At 32.2% G+C, this 14,837-nt stretch overlaps 2 protein-coding genes across 3 annotated transcripts; both read left to right on the forward strand.

Annotated features, from left to right (window-relative positions):
• Positions 1 to 6,148: 6,148 nt before the first annotated feature.
• Positions 6,149 to 8,328, forward strand: LOC146920626 (Tetratricopeptide repeat (TPR)-like superfamily protein). Of its 2 annotated transcripts, XM_085714052.1 has the most exons (2): positions 6,149 to 6,339; positions 6,907 to 8,328. In XM_085714052.1, exon 2 carries the CDS (start codon positions 6,967 to 6,969, stop codon positions 8,305 to 8,307), a length of 1,341 nt encoding a protein of 446 aa, XP_085570178.1. In that variant the 5' UTR covers positions 6,149 to 6,339; positions 6,907 to 6,966; the 3' UTR covers positions 8,308 to 8,328. The 2 variants fall into 2 exon arrangements, with proteins under 2 accessions (XP_085570178.1, XP_085570177.1); XM_085714051.1 differs by having other exon boundaries at positions 6,149 to 8,328.
• A 1,847-nt stretch (positions 8,329 to 10,175) lies between these two features.
• VPS25 (E2F/DP family winged-helix DNA-binding domain-containing protein) lies at positions 10,176 to 14,407 on the forward strand. The gene is made up of 6 exons (XM_085714053.1): positions 10,176 to 10,478; positions 10,711 to 10,850; positions 11,517 to 11,570; positions 11,657 to 11,745; positions 11,831 to 11,906; positions 13,946 to 14,407. The coding sequence occupies exons 1-6, from the start codon at positions 10,420 to 10,422 to the stop codon at positions 14,065 to 14,067; spliced, it is 540 nt and encodes a 179-aa protein (XP_085570179.1). The 5' UTR covers positions 10,176 to 10,419; the 3' UTR covers positions 14,068 to 14,407.
• Positions 14,408 to 14,837: the final 430 nt, after the last annotated feature.

Here is a 14,837-nt window from a genome sequence, read left to right on the forward strand (position 1 = left end):
TCACAATCATAAAGTCATAATCTTATTCAGGTGAATTGTCTTTAGAAGCATTTCACCCACAAAGAAAAAGGAACAGTAGCAAACTCTAATTTAAAGACTCCTTAGTTAGAAAACTCATTAAATGTTAATGTTCTAAATTATGCGAGATGCATCATGCATGTGGGTAGCGCTTAAGTGACATAGTTTTTGATGATATTTGTTACACTGTTTCTATTACTCTTTTTTTTTTTTATGGTGGTCGAGGTTTGAACCCCGAATCTTACATATATTATGTATTGTCTCTATCAGCTAAACTCACGAAGACTTCTATTACTCTCATCTAAATAATTTATTTTAAATATTTATCAATAATTCTCTTTCATCTAAAATACACCTATATTAACATGGTCACTCAAAAATTAGGCACTGTTTGGTTCTAAGGAAAGAGTGTGGATGGAAAACAGCAAGGAAAGAAAGATTATAGAAAACCATTCTTTCCATTGTTTGGTTGATATATAAAGAGGAAAGAAACCTTGCTTTTTGGTGGACCCCACTGCAGAAAGCTTTCCCCCCAAAACAGCAAGGAAACATATGGAATGCTATTATTTTTGTGCATTTACAAAATCGCCCTCATCTTTGAAGACTATTTACAAAATCGCCCTTATTTTTTTTTATTCTACTTTTTTGTACTAATTTTTAACATAAGGGCTTTTATGTCATTTAATATAATCATAACTTTCTTTCCTCTCACTTTCTTATCACTTTCATTCATACCAAACAACCTAACAAATCATCTCACTTTCCATTCACTTTCCTCGTACTTTCTTTCCTTTAACAATCTTTCCTCTTACTTTTTTTGGTGATCCAAACACAAATAACTTTTTGGTTACATAAAAAGTTGCACCGGAAATATTATTTGAGAAAATAGGAGTACGTAACTTTTTAAAGAAAAAGTAAAATCACCTTTGTTTCTTTAAAAGTAGTTAAAAAAAGTAAGGAAAAGTAAAAAAAGCTAGATTCTTGAAGCAGAGATCAGTGACACTCACGCTTTAGAAATGGAGAGTGCGATTCTTTTTCCACCTCATTTATTACTATCATTTGAGTTTCAAACTTCAAAACTTCCAACTCGTTGACAATGTAAAGCCAAAGTCACCACGTAATCTTTTTTTTTTGACCGAAAGTCACCACGTAATCTTTTAGATGTGAAAAATCTAAGCAAGGATCTACCGGTGTATAAAAGAGAAATGATATTTATACAATTTTTTGGTAATTTTATTTTTCTCATATTTAGATGATGTTAATATCTTATCACTTTCTAAAAAAATATTTGTTATTAAATTTTTTTTATAATTGTTATATTATTGTTGTCATTAAAAAAGATAATTATGGTTTGTTTAGTTTGTTACTTTTGAAAGTTACATATCAATACTTATAATTTTAATTTATATCAAAAAACTTATATAAAATATTGTTGTAATTTACACGCAATAATTTACACGCAATAAAAAAAGCAGAAAATGAACGTGAGTGCTCCTTTTTCTGTTAATATAATACTATTACATTGTTTAATCAATGTAATCAATTCTATTTAGTGGAATAAAATTTGATTGTCTAGTAATGCAATATAACACAATTTTGTACGAAAATGGAGACCCTTTCAATCTTAATAAAACACCAATCACAGAAAATGGCTAGTCTTACGACCAAATTATAATAATCAAACTTTTTTTTGGGTAAAATAATAAAACTTAATATACATCTACCGTAAATACTTTTTACGTATTCTTCGACTTTGAAAACTAGTTTGTACTGATTCTATTGGATAAATATTGTACCCAAAAAAATAAGGAAAATGCTAACAAGTGCCTTAAGGACATTGTTTAAGCATCTAAAAGTAGCAATTTTTGCATTAGAAATTGTACGGTTATGACTTTAAAAAGTGTTTGACTTGTATTTTCAAGACATAGTTTCTTTTTTGGGTTCCTTAAACAATGCCCTTAGGGCACTTGTTAACAAGACCCAAAAAATAATTAAGTTGGGGGAACTCACGAGAGAAATGGTGCAACTGATCCCCTATGTATATACTAAATAATTCGAGAATTTAATAAAGGATGCATTGTTAAAACCTGATCTCATATGCATGTATTTTTTGTTCCCATAAAAAAGGATGCATTAATATAACTATATTTTTTAAAAAAAATGTTATGATTGTGAGTCGTGTATATTTTTTTAATTATGTTTTTATCAATTGAGTCAAAATAGCTTTTCCCATGGTAAATGCAAATGTGTTACCACTTTAACGTCAAAGCAATGATCATCTAACGCATGATTTACATGAACAATGGAAGGGTGCGTAATTATGTTCATTCATTTCCATTACCTTGTAACAGAATATTTGTGTTCAATAATGAGTTAGACTCCCCATCAATTCTTTAATTTTAATATTACTACAGGATTCACTCTTTTTTTGGCTTTTTAATTTTTCTATAAGAGTTTTTTGGGGCTTTTGTCTAAACATGGGCACTTGGCTTTATTTGATTATTAAAGAGGAACTACGGGATAAAAAGAGGGAGTATGTATAGAGAAAATGAAGGGATGATTACAGATTTAAAAGAAAAAAAATGAGATCATTAGTGTCGTACTCAAATGAAATGAACAGAAGCAAGTGATTGGACTCGAAGTGAATTCCACTTTGAAAAAATTTGAGTTTAATTTTTAGGTGGAACAATTATTGAATATTAACAATATTGTTTAGAGTGTACTGAATTTTTTTTCTTCTTCTTGTTTCCTGACGGGATGACTGAGCCCAATAATATAGCTAGGGTGAAGCCTAAAGTAAAGTTTAAGAGAGACATTTTTACTTTTAAGTGACATAGATTTAAGCCAGTCCTTTTTCTAATATGAAAGGAATTTTTGTCAATATATGCATTTTCTTATAATTGTCAATAATAATGAGAAAAATTCTCAATTACATGAATAATTTTGCAAAGCCATTCCTTTCATTGCAGCACTTCCATGTGACAATATCTTCGATGCAGTGAAAAACATATTCAGTTGCCACCAATTTTCATGCAGAAAATCAACAATTCTAATATGAATTTCATAAAATGTCAACAAAGTTCACCAAATTGCAAAGATAACCATAAGTTTTAGTCCACTGAGTGTACTAGAATGAGATATGAGACCCTATTCCTAAATAGAAACCTTCCTTCATATACACATGCCTATCTAATATAGACTTAAGTAGTATCCTAAAATAACTCTTGATCATATCGTCTATGATGTTGGGATTCGAAAGTTGTTGTCCAAGAGGTCTAGCCTCGAGCCCTCGACTGCAGCTGGTTAACGCCACATGTTCTTAGAGAGTATTGGAAATTCGGTTGAAACTAAAATTGAGGTGAAGGATTACCCCATATCTGCTCTTAATTCAACTCCACATTGTTTCTCACTAGAGTTACTAGTACCACTTCCCTTCACGTTGAGATTTGTGTTTCTATGTATGTTGTTGCTAAAGGTTGGAACAATATGTGGCTTGAATGTGATTCCATGTTAACTATTCAAGCCTTCTATAATCTCCATATTGTTCATTGGAAGTTACATACTTGGTGAAAAAATTGTGTTCAACTTTTAGGAAATTTAAATTTAGAGTCATTCATTTTTATAGGGAGGGGAATGAATGTGTTGATAAGATTGCTAATGCAGGTTATTTTGTTGATGGTCGAGTTTAGTTGGATATTCGTTCCATTTTCTCTGGAGAAGCCTTTCTTGGAGATGGACTCCACTTTTCGAATTACTGGTTCCATTAATTTGCTTTTGGTGGGTTTGGTCTAAATCCTCTGGCTCTATCCTTCAAAATTTCAGTGTAACTTATTAATTACAACTTAACAGGTTTCTTGGTAAATTGATTTAATGCTCCAAAACTGTCAGAAATTATTTTATGCAGAAAGGCATTTGGTATATCACTTCAAGTAACAAATTTGAAAAATAAGAAATAGAAAATTATTGCATGTAATCGACTCCTATAATTAAGTAGAACAAATTTCATAAATGAATTCAACATGTATTGTTTTTGTGCATTGTTACAAGATTAAGTAGTTTCACTTTCTAAACAAGATGGAAGAATTGTTACAAGAGAATAATAACAAAAAATTCGAAATAGAGGAACAGAACCCTATCATAGCAACGGCAATGCAATATGAATAACTGTAAACAAATCTAAGCCCTCTCGCCTCTGATTCTGCCAACAAGTTGTATATCCTTGGGCATAATAGTAACACTCTACTCTAGACATGAATGGCACAAAGGTTAGTATATCATCAAATAAACCAACGATATAAGTTTATGCTGCTTCTTGAATAGCACTGTTAGAGTTTCAGAATCTATGCTGGAGTTAGTTAGAGATGTTGAGATAACCTATGAATGAATGAACTTTGATTTCTAATGATTATCATTTGTTAGTCGCTTAGCTATAACTGTCCTATGACAGTTAGACGCAGTTATATAACTATAAGCTAGGGTGACAGATACAAGCTCTATAGTCATCCCTTTAATATACTCAAATCTTGAAGGAGAGGTAGGGCCTTAGTCATAATACTATTAACAAATTATTAATGGATAGGAACATGAGTGACTAAGAGTTGCTTGTTGAGCACTCTTCCCTGACAAAGAACAAACCCAGTTCCATATGCTTTGTTCTAGCATGTAGGACTTGATTATGTGCTAGTGATATAGTGCTCATGTGTTACAAAGTATTGTCAGAGTTGAGAATTTGATGCCCAACTCAGTGAGAAGATATCGAACCTAGAGAATATTAGATTTGGCCAATGCAAGACTCCTGTATGTATTCAGCTTTGGTGATGGATTTGGAGATGACTGACTGCTTTTCAGCCTACCAAAAAATTAAATTTGATCCCAAATATACACATGAATCAGACGTAGACCTTATGTTATTTGGGTGGTAACCCCAATCAACATAGAAATCGGCTAGGACAGGTACATAAGGGGAATATGATAGGTTTGGGATGTTGACCCCAAGTGATAGTCCCTTTGAAATAACGTAGGATTCTTTTGACTGCAAGGCCGTGAGAGTCCATAGGATTTGCCATGAGATGACATACCTTAACCTTATTGACAGAGAAGCAAATGTCTGGCCTGGTAATGGTGGCATATGTAATCAGGGTCGGTCCTAAGATTTTTGATGTCATGGACGAAACAATAAAATTGTACCCTTTAATTATTCCAATTTTTTCTTCTTGCATTTTTTTTTTGTAAAAGATTCATTTATAATCAAAGTTTTCTAAAAATATATTTTCAATAAAAATAATTAAAGTGAATTAAAAAGAAATATATTTATATAACACTAACTACTAAATAAAAATAATAATTTTGGAGTACCTAAAATAATGGTGCCCCGGGCTGCCGCCCACCCTCATAACCACCCTTGCATGTAATGCACCCATAATGGACCTATAAAAAAATAGGGTCAAAGAAGGATTTTGTGCCAATTTTAGAGAGCTTTGCAATCTACTACCATAGGAGATGGAAGAGTTAGCCTCTAGTCTCTCGAATATTTTACCTAAGTAAGAAGGAGATACCCGTTCAGTATATATTACATTAATACATTAATAACTGTCCGATCTTGATCAAGCAGTTAAAAAAAGTATTTAATTTTAATTTATTATTCTGTTATCAAATCAGAACCATCCGATCATGATTTGTCGGTCGAGGATGCATGACTGCATGAATGCAGCAAATTACCGACTGCACTCAATCACAGTCCATATATATATATATATATATATATATATATATATATATATATATATTTTTAAAAAAGTACTGAAATTTTTAAAAAAAAGTTTATAAAAGGACTGAAATTTAAAAAAAATTGCAGGACAAAAAATATATTAAAACCTAAAAAAAATATCTAAAATACTAAGAGGTTCATTTATTTATTTTGTTTTTGACAAAAAGTTCATCATTTATTTAAAAATATCTAAAAAGTTCATTTATATATTTGTAGCATATGCATATCTAAAACTAAAATCCAAACATACACATGTCGATATATAAGAGGTCTTTAACTTGCAAGAAGACTTTAGTGGGACCAAACATTATCCTATCCTCATATCCTTTGTCCCATTATCCCATAATGTAACATTGTGGTCTCAAATCTTCTTCGAAATTTCATGGATCACATTCAAATTCTCTCTAAAAACAAACACTCTTCTCAAAATTCACATTTTCTTTTCAGAAGAAAAAAAAAAACTACAAAATTACACAGATATTGCTTTTCACACTTGTTCACAATAACCAGCTCATCAACTTTCATTGCAACATGTATCATATGATTCATATCTGGTGAAAAACTTTATCTTTCTTTAGTTCTTTCGTATTACATTAAAATGTTACATTTATACATCACTTGTATCTTATTATTAGAAGTGAATAAATAGGTTACAAAGTGTATTTTTAGTTTTAGCAACATAACATGAAACTGTCACTGAAAGGATGACAGGGACAATTGTCCTTAGCCAAACCCATTTTTCATCACTACCAAATAATCAACCACATAGCATTGAATTGAGCAATAGTTTCAATGAGAAAAGATGGTTATGTTTACTCAAAAGATGCAATAGCATGGAAGAATTTAAGCAAGTCCATGCCCATGTTTTGAAATGTGGTATTTTCTTTGATACATTTTGTATGAGCAATCTTGTTGCAACTTGTGCTCTAACAAAATGGGGTAGCATGGATTATGCTTGCTCAATCTTCAGCCAAATCGACGAACCGGGTAGTTTTGACTATAACACAATGATTAGAGGAAATGTTAATAACATGAAATTAGAAGAAGCTTTGTTGCTTTATGTTGATATGATTGAAAGAGGTGTTGAGCCTGATAAGTTCACTTATCCTTTTGTTTTAAAGGCTTGTTCTTTATTAGGCGCGGTAGATGAAGGAATTCAAGTTCATGGTCATGTTTTTAAGATGGGTCTTGAAGATGATGTCATTGTGCAAAATAGTTTGATCACCATGTATGGTAAGTGTGGGGAGATAAAGAATGCTTGTGATGTGTTTAATGGAATGGGTGAAAAGAGTGTTGCTTCATGGAGTGCTATTATTGGTGCTCATGATTGTGTAGAAATGTGGAATGAATGTGTAATGCTTCTTGGGAAAATGAGTAGTGAAGGAAGGTGTAGGGTTGAAGAAAGCACACTGGTTAATGTGCTCTCTGCTTGCACTCATTTAGGGTCTCCTAATCTTGGAAAGTGTATACATGGGATCTTGTTGAGGAACATTAGTGAACTCAATGTTGTTGTGAAAACTTCTTTAATTGATATGTATGTCAAGTGTGGATGTCTTGAGAAAGGTTTACGCGTATTCGATAATATGTCGGAGAAGAATAGATTTTCTTACACTGTAATGATATCTGGTCTTGCGATTCATGGACGTGGTAAGGAAGCTCTGAAAGTTTTCTCGGAAATGTTGGAAGAAGGTTTGGCACCAGATGATGTTGTCTATGTTGGCGTATTGAGTGCTTGCAGTCACGCTGGTCTTGTCGACGAGGGTCTACAATGTTTCAAAAGCATGCAATTTGAGCATAAGATTGAACCAACGGTTCAGCATTATGGTTGCATGGTGGATCTGTTGGGAAGATTTGGGATGCTAAAGGAAGCCCATGAACTCATAAAGAGCATGTCAATTAAGCCTAATGATGTGATTTGGAGGAGCCTTTTAAGTGCTTGTAAAGTTCATCATAATTTAAAAATCGGTGAGATTGCAGCCGAGAATCTTTTCATGTTGAATCAAAACAACCCAGGCGATTATTTGGTGCTAGCTAATATGTACGCAAAGGCGCAAAAGTGGGACGATGTGGCCAAGATCAGAACAAAATTGGCCGAACGAAACTTGGTACAAACACCCGGGTTTTGTTTGGTTGAAGCAAAGAGGAAAGTGTACAAGTTTGTTTCACAAGGCAAGTCTATACCTCAATGGAACACCATTTATGACATGATTCACCAAATGGAATGGCAGTTGAAATTTGAAGGGTATATACCAGATACATCACAAGTTTTGCTCGATGTAGACGATGAAGAAAAGAAAGAGAGATTGAAATTTCATAGTCAGAAGCTAGCAATTGCTTTTGGATTGATACATACATCTGAGGGTTCTCCTTTAAGAATAACAAGAAATCTTAGGATGTGTAGTGACTGTCATACTTACACTAAATACATTTCCATGATCTATGAAAGGGAAATTACTGTAAGAGATCGTTTCCGTTTCCACCATTTTAAAAATGGAACTTGTTCATGTAAAGATTACTGGTGAATTTCATTATGTTTATGATTATTTTGTTCTTAAGGTTCCTTTAGAAATTAAGGGTGGTATTTTCCTGCCTCAATTCACATTTCTCGTACACATTTGTTATTGTTGTTATATTTTCACGGAAGAAAGAAGAAACAACGGTCTTTCATTGCAAATCTAAAAAGAATTTATCTTCTGCACTTGATAAAAATCTTTATATAAAATGTATTAACCCAGATAAATAATAATTCAGTAGTTGTCTATTGATTTTATCATGGAGAATTTAATGGCCAATGATCATCTTAAAATACATGGAGAATGGTTAGGGAATGCTTAACAACGAGACTGAGATTAGTGGCGAAAGGGGTGCTGCAATGTCCTGGTAGTTGATCTCTTTGTGAACATAGCATGGAGAATGAGTGACAAATCATTTTTTGGTTGTAACAAAGCTATACAAATAATTAAATATGGGAATACGCAAATTTATGGGACCTGATAAAGGCATAGTTACAAGGTTGCACATAATTGATCTTTCAATTGCTAGACATTCTGAGCATACATAAGCTTGATTTTGTAACTATACTTTGGTTCTTGTAGAAAAGAATGAATGAGAAGATTTGGGAGGATGTGGAGCAAAGGCCGGATATGTCTTTCATGCTGGTGCGAGATTTCCTGCATAATCGGCAACAGGTCTGCGAGTCCACAACAGGGAACCGTGGTGAGTCTAGGCAGGAGGAAGTTCCCCGATGAAGCAAACCAAATGTCGGTGAGTTGAAATGCAATGTGGACGCTGCAGTGGTTACCAACCAGAACATATTTGGAATTGGCATGTGCATCTGTAACGATCATGGTCAGTTTGTTGCTGCAAAACAGTTGTGTTTGATGGTGTCCCTTTAGCCCGAGGTTGCAGTGTGGGGGCTTGCTGAGGCGATCAAGTGGATTGGAGAGTTGGACTTTGACAAGGCGTCGATTTAACTAGATTGTAAACCGGTGATTGACGGCATTTTGTCCAAATCCAACTTATCAAACTGAATTTGGTCTTATTTTCAATCATTGTAGAGCATGTCTTAATCGATATTCAAACTTTGGTGTAAGTTTTATTCGGACGCAAGCTAACTATGTCGCTCATAAGTCATAACCTTGCATGGCCGTTACACTTATATGCTACTCCCTATGTTTTTTTTTTATTTTATTCCATTATTCCACCACCATTTTTTTTATAGGTACTTCTGGTAGTATTAGGCTAAATCAACGCAACATTTTATATGGAATGAAATAAGTTAATTTTGTGACCGAAAATAAATGTTTGTTTGTTTGTAAAAAAAAAAATATGTTTGTCTGTTGGTACAATATTAATTATATATTTTATTTATAAGTGCAAATTTAATTTGAAAACCAATTGAAATATTATTTCATACACTTCACCGTAAAATTTTCTTAAATAAGTGTTTTTGAAGGAATATAAATATATTTGTAAATGTAATTTTTAGCCTTGATGTCTTCTCTATCTTGAGTGAGACATCATCATCCCACTCTAAATTTATCTCATAATAGAAATTAAATTAAATAAAAGGAGTTTTGAAATCTCATATCATAAAAAAGTGAATTATAGATATAAATTTATTTTTAAGTATATTATTAGAGTGAAGTTCAACTATAGGGTGAGCCTTGTCCTTAAAATTGTAAGTTTGAAATTCTGCAGTGTGCTCCACTCTAAATCTTAAATTCGAATTATCTAGTTTCCAACATTCTTTATGTAGGATCGATCCATATGGTTTTGCTGCTTTTCCTTCAGGTGGACCTTAGACTAATAGTTGATTGATCTTTTGGATTAGTCGGTCGATATGAGCTTTCAAAAATTATCCTAAATTAATAATTCTGATAAACAATTAATTACTCACATATTTTTTTTTATCAAATGGTTAAAAATCCATCTTAAGCTAAATAAGTGATGAATAATTTACCTACCTTTATATTATTTGCTTTTTTGAGAAAAGACTTTTTTGAATATAACAAAACAGCTCAACCAACGCAAGTGCGAAACAGTGTCGTCTTGTTCTTCCTCCACCAGCATCGTTCTTTCTAGGGTTCGCAACACAATTCCATTCGAGTGAATCACGTGCCTGCAACTGAAAGATGCAGAAATTGGGAGAATTCAAACTACCTCATTTCTTCAATTACCCACCTTACTTCACGTAATTCCCCCCTTTTTTCCTTCTATTTCATTTTTTTACTTTTCAAATTTACCAAAACAAAATATCAACTTTGTTGGTTAATTCCTTTTTTGTGCATATTCAAATCAACCAAGTAACTTTATTTCATATTTAAATTAAAAATTTCATTTTTTTGCATAATGCTTGTGATTATGATTTGTTGATAGTGAGAAAGTGATTGGTTTGGATTGTGACATTGGTTTCTTCTTTTCAGGCTGCAGCCAGTAAGGGAAACTAGAGAAAAGCAGATACAATTATGGAAAGAGCTTATTTTAGATTACTGTAAGACACAGAAAGTTTTTGTGATTGGTCTTGGAGAAGAGTTTCCTCTATTTACAAACACTGTAATTGAAAGTAAGTTTCGATTCAATTTCATGCTTTCTTTATGATTTCTGTTTGTAAATACTTTGCCTGTTTGGATTCACACATTTGAGTTAGACACTGTTTGGATAAATGAATTATTTGCAGATCATGATAAGTGCTTATGTATAAGCTATTAGCAAAAGATAAAATAATGTTAAATTGTTTCCGTATAAGCTTAAAAGTTGTTTTCATAAGCTATCTATCTCGGAGAAAGTATGAAAATTGTTTTCGTATAAGCTAAAAACAGCTTATGAACACATGAGCTGTTTTTATAAGTTCTCACAACTTATACTAGTGGATAAGCTCAAATAAGCCAATTCAAACATACCTCTTATCTACGGGGATAAGCACTTGTGAGACTATTTAGGAAGTTTGTTGAAACAACTTACGATATGTCCATAAACTGTTTCTGATCGTTTTCATAAATTTTGCCAGGATAGCTTACGAGAAATAGCTTATAGCTTATATAAAATTGTTTTGACATTATTTTTTTCTTTTGCTGTAATAATAGCTTATACATAAACACTTATATGGTAAATGCTTATACTATAAGCGCTTAATTAAGCTGTTTATAGAAACAGGCTTTGTTTGATTTTGTGTTTTGTTTATTTTCCACTTTTTTGTTGAATGATTGTTTTTAGATTTTCGATAGTGCAGGATCTCTTACTAATGAAGCTAGAGAAGCGTTCCTTTCAGCCTTAGTTTCTGAGGGTATGCTTCATGATTTTTATTTAGATTTGCAGTACTTGTAATTGGGTTGAGGGAAAATGTCTCAAGTTTGTTATTCTGTTTGACAGGACGAGCAGAATGGATGGATAAAGGTCATAGAAAATGTCTTATTCTCTGGCATCGGATTCAAGATTGGGCCGACATTTTACTACAGTTTGTAAGTTTAAATATCTAGTTTGATAATCACTCATTGAAGATAGTTATTTAGTGCCTTGTGATTGAATTTACTGTAATACCGATAGGCAAAAGATAATGGCCTGGAAGATGGTGTTGTGACGATAGAGGAAATACGCTTTGGGACTGAATCTCAAGGAACAGGTAATGTGCTGAATGATACCCGTACGTTGTATTTAATACTATATTTTGAGATAGGTCAAGTTTGGCAAATATATATTGTTCATGATGGTATTTAGTTCTTGATGTTGATACTTTTTTTGGAATAGGTGAGCTACACTCTATCACAAAACAAACATTTAAAATTTAAAAACTGTAAACAAATTTTACTGCTAATGAAATACTTGAGTTGGTACAATGACATGGCACTTTTCTTGTTTATAGTATTATGTAAATGCTTAACCCTCCAAATGGGTAAAATATAAGCTCAATGCTAAAATATCTAACAAGGCTAATCTCATTTAATACCGAAACACAAGCCAATACCGAAACACAAGCCAGTGAAAATGCTAGGCTTGAACTTTACAATTAACATAACTTTTCTGCCATATATCCTAAATGATTTCATTCTTAAGAGTGAAAGTCATTCAATTTAAAGTAGTTAAAATCATCATTGCACATTTAATAATTGCTTAAACATTTAGTTCAAGCGGTCCTTTGGCATGATGTTAGAGCTCGGTTGTCTTTAACATAATGTGACCTTTGCCACATCAAGTTTGGGTCCTGTACTAAAAAAACTAAAACCTTCTCAAAACAGAAAAAGAAATGGGTAAAAAAAATGATAGAACCTTTGAGCTGCTTGATATTTGAAAGGTCAGAGAGAATGTTGGTCTTATATTCACACCTATAGTGTATATTTTTTTTTTTTTTGAACAAGCCACACCTATAGTATATTATTTCATCAGTTAAGTATTTTTGAATGTATTTATTCACCAGGTGCCATGTAAGGTGAAGATCTCATATACTTTTATTTATAGACTAGTAGTACGTAATCTAAGAACCATACACTACAACAATGAAATTAACCATTATAGGTGGTGGGAATAAGCTTAAGATAAAATGGACCACAACCATGACAATCTCATGTCAGCAAAAGATATGCCATTAGAATTATAGGCCAGTAACCTACTAGCAGTGGCACCCTTGGTGTGCTTATTTCGAGAACATTTTTACTTATGGTGGAGGAGTGATTGTTTTATATTTTAAATTTTAAATATAAAATGAATTGAAATAAAAAAAAGTGTAAATTGTGTAACTTTTAAGTAGTTACTCAAAAGTAAGTTGGTGTATGATCTGATTCTTCACGATTACTTTAAAATAGTACTAATCATTTCCTCATTTTCTAATGGAAAGAGAGGAAGTAGATCAAATAAGGTGTGGCTTCAATTTTTATTTTTTACTAACTTTTAAGTGAAGTTGAGACCGTAGTTCTATACGCTTGCGCGCGCAGGCACACGCAAAATCTAGTACCACATAGACTTAGGGATATGATGTAACAGACTTTGAAAGTTATCAGACACGGCACGACTGTATTAATCACAAAAAAGCTAGTATAGAATTATTAATATGAAAGCAAAGAAAAATTAAATATAGAGTGATTCGATATTTGAAAAGTTAAAACTAGTCATTGTAAACATGATATAATACTGTTGATCTAATTCTGTGTTATTTCAATCTAAATTGATACGAAAATTCAATTACTAAAGTAAGAAATTGTAAAATATAATATGAAGTGTGTCCCCAGTTATATAGATAAAGCGGAATCGATTCCAAAATATTGCACATGTTTTATTGGTGTCTGTCATGTTTCCTTTGTAACTTTAGACTTGCATCATGATGCACTGAATTCAATAGCCATTGTGTTTCTAAGTAGCAGCATAACTTAGGTTGTGTAATTTCATAACATGTTATGAACAGCATATGGTGCCAAGTAAACTGGCTTTTGGACCCCATCCCTCAGCGTGAAACAAGAAGTGGCTTACATTAACTTCACGTTGTCGTTGAGTGTTGTCGCTTATTGTCAGATAGCCTTTGACCTACTTCACATACTTGCATTTGAAAATTTATCAGTTATCCTATTACTTCGGGGCGTTTTTATTATGCTCACATATATTTTTAGTTTCTGCATGCTGGACCATGCAATTGTTTTGACATTGGCTCTCATTGCTTTTCATATACTGCAGAACTTCATGGGATAGACAGAACTATTTTGAATCGTGCATTGAAAATATTAGAACAGAAGGGGAAGCTTGTGGTCTTCAAAGGAACTTCAACAGATGATGAAGGAATTAAGTTTTCTGTATAATTGTTTTTTTATTTTTTATTTTTTATGTTAATCTGTTGAATCTTGACGAATTTCAAATGACATCCTCGGGAGATCTTGTCGTGCCTATTTGACTTGCTGAGTGTCTTGTCGGACAAGATATCCAAAGATCAAGTTGGTGTCACTTGCTATTATCTATTATTTTGGGATCTTGTTTTGCAAGTGTTTGGCTTTGTTGCATAGACTTGGTTAAGCTAGTGAAACTATGTTCCTTGTGACATCATGAAATCCATTAATGGGAGTCTGGGTTCCAAATTTTTTATGTTTCAAAAAATAGATTGTAGACATTGATATTATAAAAAATAATACTCCATCCGTCTCATTTTATACGTTGTTTTAACAAAATATTTTTGTTCTATTTTAATTGCCATTTTGCAATATGAATGAAACATTAAATATTTTTTCTATTGTGCTCTAATAATATTAATTAATATATTTTTTATTCTTTACTGTCTCTTTATCAACTCAATTAACAAGAGAGATAGTTAAAGGTATATTAAAAAACTACACATTATTTTTATAAATTTATGATACTAATCGTATATCTTAATATGTTAAATACTTTAAAGTTTAAACAATATATAAATAAATAAATAAGGCTGAATCAGTTTCAACGTTTATATGCGGGAATCCATTTTGTAAAATTGTTCTTCTCCAATGGTTTAAACAGTCTACAATTGTGGTTCTCAAGAGTGATGCACGTGAAAACCAAATCCAATATTTTGTGTTATTGGGAGATTATACAGTTTCTA

This window comes from Medicago sativa, chromosome 5 (assembly GCF_051527215.1).
Source record: "Medicago sativa cultivar Bolivia chromosome 5, Bolivia_mono, whole genome shotgun sequence".
In the NCBI taxonomy this organism is placed as follows: domain Eukaryota; kingdom Viridiplantae; phylum Streptophyta; class Magnoliopsida; order Fabales; family Fabaceae; genus Medicago; species Medicago sativa.

Excerpts from the sequence above, each read along its gene's own strand:
- LOC146920626 (XM_085714051.1), top strand. The coding sequence starts at position 6,490 with ATGACAGGGACAATTGTCCTTAGCCAAACCCATTTTTCATCACTACCA.
- VPS25 (XM_085714053.1), top strand. The coding sequence starts at position 10,420 with ATGCAGAAATTGGGAGAATTCAAACTACCTCATTTCTTCAATTACCCA. Across the intron at positions 10,479-10,710 it reads AATTACCCACCTTACTTCAC|GCTGCAGCCAGTAAGGGAAA; the intron begins GTAATTCCCCCC and ends TCTTCTTTTCAG. Across the intron at positions 11,746-11,830 it reads CCGACATTTTACTACAGTTT|GCAAAAGATAATGGCCTGGA; the intron begins GTAAGTTTAAAT and ends TAATACCGATAG.